Genomic DNA, 7,085 nt, shown 5'->3' with positions numbered 1-7,085 from the left:
ACAGAACAGTATTTCCATCTATGGTACATAAATACCACTGTTCCTCCCCCGATCTAGAGGCACCCTTTAGAAGAGACACCTTGTAACTGTTCTCTTGAAACATTTTCCAAAAAATTAAACCCATTCACGAACCAGTTACAACCTAAAAGAGACCAACTTTGATCAGATCTACGAGACCGTTTAAAGAAAGCAACAAAAAAGACCTGGGGAGAGGAGAGTGGCAATTCAGGGGACCTATTCGAAACGTTTCTGACAGATGGCCTCTTTTGAGGGGAAACACAGGTAAATGGATGGATATTACATGCATTAATTTATCCGCTCTTCACACGCCGGGAAGCTTATCTTTGCGATTCCTCTGCTTATCACGAATCGATCAATTTATTTTATCGCCTATTTGATAACTCATAGCATTCATCAATGCGTTTTTGGGGTGGCATGTCATCTCTGATCTACGGACAAACTGTTTAGGAACAACAAAACTCGTCGTTACTAATCGTGTTTGAGTGAGTCCAGTTCGAGTTATGAACCATGGTCCGGGAATTTTTTGTCGCTGCTCACGACACTATTTCATGGTTCAAAGCCTACAGAAATAATTATCACCTTCAAACAGTCGACGCTGGAACAATTTTCCCGAATCGGACCACGACAGCGGTTGGAGAAAATGATTTGGCTGGTTTCCGATTGCCTAACCTTAGCGCAGACCTCAATACTTTGTGCCAATACGAATGCATTTTTCCTCGCTTCAGGGGGCAACTGAGCTTCGACGCAATCTGAAATATGAGCAGCATTTGATTAGTTGTCATACTACGGATTCGCACTGATACCATTACCCACCGGAATATGGATAACTTAATAAAACATATTGTACGGTTTTTGACCGGTACTGTTTCACTACTCACGGGTGCGTATTTTTTAAGAAAAGAGGGACAGGAAATTCCTCGGTGGAACAGCAAGTTCACTGAATATCATGACAGAACCAATAGCCAGCCGCAAGGCCAAATCGGGCTTGTTCCAACCTAAACCGCTGGGCTGTCTACACCCACTCATTGACAAAAATGCATTGCTCCAGTGCACGATAAAGGGTCGCTGATGTTGCATTGGTGGTTAGGAAACATTGACAGCCAGTTTACATTAGAAAGCGACAACCAGGCCCATCCCCAGTGTCTTCTCGTGGTAACGACGAACTGCGGAAGTGGACTGAACGGTGCTTAGAATAGCAACAGAACTCAAATAAATAATCAATGACTGAAGAGACATAAACTTAGGAGCCATCCTTGAGTACAATATTCCACCAATAAATTTTGGGATGGGAGCAGGTATTCACCATTACGCCACGCCGTTGTTAGAACACCATCAAATTTGAGTAGCTACTCGACAGTGGCGATTGATATTGGTCACTGCTACGCGAAAAAAGACAACCCTGCTAGATTCGCTTGACAGGTCCTTGGTTCTAAAGCTCCCTCATACAGTGCGAGTGCACTATAGTTTCCGAATGCTTTCCTTGTTATAAGACAGTCCCTATCGAATGGATATCAAGGATGTGGCTGAGTAAGTTATGGGGACCGCTGTTCTTAACTTGCAACATGAGACTAAAGGATATCTTGACCTTTTCAGCTTTCAGCCTTTCAGCTCAGTTGGATTCCACACTTTGATGGGATGACAACTGTTAACAAAGGAAACAGTGTATTCTTCGTTCTCTGTCATTCGGCCAAATCGAGCTAACGTAATGCGGGGTAATCTTCAATGCCCCGAATTTCTACTACCCAGACAAGAGTTTGTGAAGCATGACTGAATAACACCATCAGTGTTGTTCATTCTTATCGGGAATACATTGAACTGAGGAGCTATTGTACCTGAGTACTGGACCTAGATCGTTCGAGCAGTCATTTGATGAAATTTCCCACATGTCGGCAACTTTTTTATCCATTGTTTGTGACTGCCGAATTCAGCTCAGTCTAGAACCACACAGTATGGATACCTATGTAAATGTGTGGTATCTTTACCGGACTTCGCATCCAGGTATCACGTGAATTCAGCCATTTTGTAATACATATTTGAGAAACCACACAAAATATTGCACAGGCCTTGCCAGTTTGCATAGAATCTTTTGGCTGGAAGACTGGATTTCGTCACGTTCTTTTACGAATCGCCAGCCTGGAGTTGATGCCATCAATCATGAAGCTAAGAAAAAGTATATAAGGAAATTCCCCACGCCTGTGACGGTGCCGAAGCAGATGTCTGTGGTAGGTCGCCACAGCCCAGCTGACTGTGTAGGTGGGTCGAGAATAATGTTCTTGCGTGGTGCGACTTTTCTCGACGGTCGTATCACACACCCTATCCATTGTGTTCCGCGCGTTGAAGCACAAACGTGATGCGAGCACTTTAAAGGGCCCGTAAAAAATACGACCTCCACAGATGAGTCTGCCGATGAGCAAGCTATTGACCGACCCTAAGGCAAAACCACACTGCTCCCCTCCAGTGCAGGAAATAAAAAATCGAAATACTTACGCCATATTGGATGTGTCACGTAAGACTGAACTGCAGCAGTGCAGGGACTGACTCATTGGTTCACATTAGTTCACCTTAATGTGTCTCCTAAATCGGGTACCTAAACCAAATTTAACGATGATTTAACGACCGGGTATCGACACCGCAAAAGAACATTCGGATATACAGAGCTTGTGCGAAGCCCTAACATCACTTAACTGATTGACAGTTTATACTCTGAATAGAGACCTCCATCAGAAGCATATACTTCTCTTAGTTTTTCTCTCCTGAGCATCCTTCCACGCTGTCTGTCATCCGGATGGTGCTACAACAACCAGAAATCTCACATTTGGATTTCTGTGCTTCCCACGTCCCACTAAACCATGTGTTGTAGGCCAGTCTTTCTTTAAACAAACGAGGGCCCACTTCGTCAAAAGATGCACCCAGTATTTTTTTCCACCATCAAAGGAGTTGATCGTTCGTAGTAAATTGTTCGGTGGATAGATCATCCATCAAACTCACTCATACTTTGATAGTCTGAGACGAAATTTACTTTTCTGCTGGACCATTCGCAAGCATTCTAGCACACTCGATCTACCCCGATCTGTCGCGAAGTTGGATTGGATCAACTGACTAGTTAGGTGAACTGAAGTGACTGGGAATGTACAATGCCGGAGCCAAAAAATGAAGCCGGAAATTAAGGCAGTTTTATTGTGACTGAAAGAAGTAAGCAATAAACTCTGGGAGGAATGCATAGAATCTGAGTAGTCCACAAAAGGGAGATAATTTTGTTTCTTCTGATCCGGATGTCAGATGTAGGGGCGCCAGAGCGAGTCGGCTGGAGCGTGTTTGTTTCGGTTGTGGACTAATTTGAAAGCCGAAAGTTGAGTGGGTTCCTTCGTGGGCGCTTGGCCTGGGATGGAGTTCCTGTTTGACATGTCAAGTGGTGCAAGTGGAATGCGTTCAAGTGCGCGCTTTTTTGCGTCTCTAGAAAGGTTTGTTTGGCTCGTGCTGCTTATCAACTGGTCCTCTGCTACTGGGGTTAAAACATCGACAGATATCTTTTCCCCGAATGAGCACTGGATCCCACTGTCAAAATGGTTAAAAGAACTTTTTGCTTTGGTGTGGTAGTGGGCTTTGCTGCATACAGGTGTAGAGGTTAATTGGTGTGCCATAGGGAATTTGAAGTAGGCTCCATGTGTTTCGCTGGGAGACTGGTCGAATGGAATAATGTTACGTCGAATGGACTTGGTTGATCTGAGATATGGTGCACTATCATCGTCTGATAGTATGCCCATCGACTCAGTGGTAGTGGCGCTGCTTTGGGTAGTCTCATCCAAGGACAGGCTTGTGGATACGGACGGAGATTGCCACGAAGAGCCGATTTGTTGAAGTCGCGATCGGAGTTCTGTGAGAGGAGGAGATGAGAGTTGTGATTGGAATGCGCCAACTATGAAATAAACAAATAATACTGGTTACGAACCCGGGTTCAACACTACATACCGCTAGTTAGCACTGAATTTGGAACAACTCTGAAACCTTGACAAGTTTTGGACAGCTAGATAATGTTCCATACATGGAAACTGGTTTTAGAAAGTTCATTGGTACGACCTGAGTTTTGCTAGTGTCTGTACTGTATTTTTTCTTGTTCAGAACTGAAGACCGAAGACCCCAAGATTCAGGGAATAATATCAACGTAGGGCAACGCCCGACGATCCCGATTTCTAATTAGGCCAGACCAACTGGCAGCGATCCCTTGCTAACCTACACTTTTTGTTGTGACTAACTTTCGCTTGCTTGTAGCACAGCTATTTGAAATATAACAAAACAGGAGAAAACTCACCAGGATTTTCGGTAACTAATTTGGAAACTTCTTCGAAAATCCGATAGCATATGTTCAGGATGTCGGCCTTCTCGGGTTTCTGGCGCGAAGGGACCTAAAAGTTTAAAGTGGTGCAAAACCTTTAGCGAATATACACTCATGTGCAAACTAATTTGGTTCTTTCGAGAGACCCACCTGGAACCCAGCTGAATCTCTCGTTTATGATGTTCTCAGGCAATTGAATGTGCTGCACCAGACCGCCTCATGTTCCAGTCGCTACGATATATTCGCGATACATGTATATTTGTAGTAGTAGTACATTACAAATATACGTGCAACACCTACGTATATAGCAACCGCAGTATTATTATCAGCATAACGGAAAGTATGGTCGTAGACAGAAGACTCGCTTAGTAGCTCAAATATCTAAACTGGATTTTCTGAGGATAGGCATAACCTGGGTGGGTTACTCTTAAAAACACTAAATGTATACGGTCGAGCTTATTTTCTGGTTAGCAGTGGATACCAGAATACCCAACCGTAAGATCTCACAAAGCGTACAACAGTGTTCAGGTTTGAATACTGGTCAACGGGAACGCAAATGAAAGGGAATCTGACAAAGGGGAACTTAACTCCGCAGCAGTTTCAACCACTTGACTGCGGTTGTACGAACACTACCTAGCGTGGTGAATTATCTGTGCCGCACTGATAAGAATGCAACCACAAGTAACCACCTGAAAGTTCGAATGTTCACGTGCTCACTTATGAGGGCGTTTCAAAAGTAACGCTTACTATAATCAGCTACGCCAAGTAGCCAGGTTCTAACACTGCGACGTAATGACAAAAAAATCGCCTAAATGCTTCCTCCCTCCCAATGCATGCACACTTTTCATGTTGATATACTATAGCGCGTTTCACAACATGTATCGATCAGAATTCCAGGACCGACTGGATGAATGGTCAGGGTGCCTAAAGTGGAGTTCAGCATCTGACACGATACCCGAAGCGTCAAACCAACGCATGCCACTAGGCATCCTAACATTCACTTATCTTCCTATGTATATTGAGCTATTAAGATCCTTGTGGGATCAAGTCAGGAATTTTCTGGAATAATCTTATAGAATGCCCCGAATGCTTTACACGACATAGGTATAGTATCCTTAAGGACATGTGAGTTTCCTAATGCTGGTATTTGAAAGAATAGATGGGGCTTACTTTTAGTCCAATAAGGTCCAGTGCCAAAGCATGCAGCGCATTCATTTTGTCCGAGATGCAAGCACGGCGGCGGCGTTCCAAATTCTGCTTCTTCAGCTATATTGGGAATGAAGAGAAACAGATGCTACGTAAACTGAAAGTCTGTAATTATGGTGCAACTAAAATCGATTGTTGCACTACTACGTACTTGAAACTACAGAAAGCCAATATTTGTACGGAATGCTGACCGAAACCGGGTTACTGGTGCTTTGATGAGCGGAAAATAGAGATCACAACGACTTGGGAAACTTACCCGGCGAGTCTGCGCCCGCAGCTCTGGAGGAACCAAGGATCGTCTACCCCTGCGTGGTCTCGAGTGTCCATCGGCGCTAGGTGAGGTAACGGTTGACATGGTAGTAGCAAAAACTCCAGGGATACGAACAAGTGACACGTCTGTCCGTAAATCTTGCCTGACATATTGACGGGATGGAACGCCGACACATGAGGGGACCGAACACGTGTAAGCTGACCGCAGGTCGTTGACAGTCGTGACCATCGTAACGCTTTGGGCATGAGCACGGTGACGCGTGTCAGTTTGGATATATATTTAGCATTAATTTCGCTAGCGTGGGACCATGTGGCCAATCAGAATAATCGCGTACATTATAGAGAACAATTTGGCCAATTGGAGCGGACACTGACCACTGATTGGTCATCGAACAAACGCAGGCAATCGGCTGAAGCGTGAAAGGGGACAGGCAAGAAGTGGCAGGATATAGCAAATAACAGGGACAAATGCACTCATTTGCAAATCAGCCCAATTGGGGCTCAAGTAGAATATAAGGTTGGCGGAAACTCGGGACTTAACCTACCTGACGAGCCCCAAGAAGGGCGAAACCGGTCGAAGAGCTCTCATAAACCTTGTGAGTAGTTTCCTTTATGCAGATAACAGACTTCAGCACCGACAGCAGATCATGGGACCACCACTACCGTTATCGGGTAGGCTTATCAATGAATAACTGTCTAGACTATATTTGATTAGCAGAAAGTGTTTCACCTATAAGCTACCGGTCATGCTTTTTGCTACAGTTAACGCCACATATGAGCACTCGTTTTCAGTACGATGTGATTCCAACTACAGTCCAGTATGTTCTTGAGAACGCGTTGCACAGCGGATTTGGCAAACTGTTCTGTGACAGTGTTGACATGCCTCACAAATATACCATTATCTGGATATGGGGGTCAAGTAAAATAAACTATACAGTTTGAATTACAGTCGAGTGTTCACTGATGATCCAGTAATCAGAACAGAGACTGAAAATGCCCAGTCGTATTTCCATAAGCTTCGCTGCTACCATATCTTCACAAACATAAAAATGCTTTGATATGCACTAATCACCGGTATTCCAAATATCTAGGGTCACCACAGAGGTTCCTTCTGCTTGGGGTTTAATGGGTGTTTATCAGTCACACTGTATAGTGCATGTTCACAGACCGGCGAACAATACGGAGGGATGGGTTACTCCTTTAGCACAAATTATGTTAGGGAAGATCAACTTGCTGAATCTAATGAAAGTTTATC

General features: G+C 44.2%; 1 protein-coding gene across 1 annotated transcript; it reads right to left on the bottom strand.

Annotated features, from left to right (window-relative positions):
* Nucleotides 1-3,646: 3,646 nt before the first annotated feature.
* T265_00558 (hypothetical protein) lies at nucleotides 3,647-6,059 on the bottom strand (the record flags this gene model as incomplete). Its single annotated transcript, XM_009164362.1, has 3 exons — nucleotides 3,647-3,895; nucleotides 5,525-5,620; nucleotides 5,817-6,059. The coding sequence occupies 3 exons, from the start codon at nucleotides 6,057-6,059 to the stop codon at nucleotides 3,647-3,649; spliced, it is 588 nt and encodes a 195-aa protein (XP_009162626.1).
* Nucleotides 6,060-7,085: the final 1,026 nt, after the last annotated feature.

Source organism: Opisthorchis viverrini (genome assembly GCF_000715545.1).
Source record: "Opisthorchis viverrini unplaced genomic scaffold opera_v5_5, whole genome shotgun sequence".
In the NCBI taxonomy this organism is placed as follows: Eukaryota; Metazoa; Platyhelminthes; class Trematoda; order Opisthorchiida; family Opisthorchiidae; genus Opisthorchis; species Opisthorchis viverrini.
The sequence above is the reverse complement of the archived record's forward strand: the minus strand, read 5'-3'. Positions and strand labels throughout refer to the sequence as shown.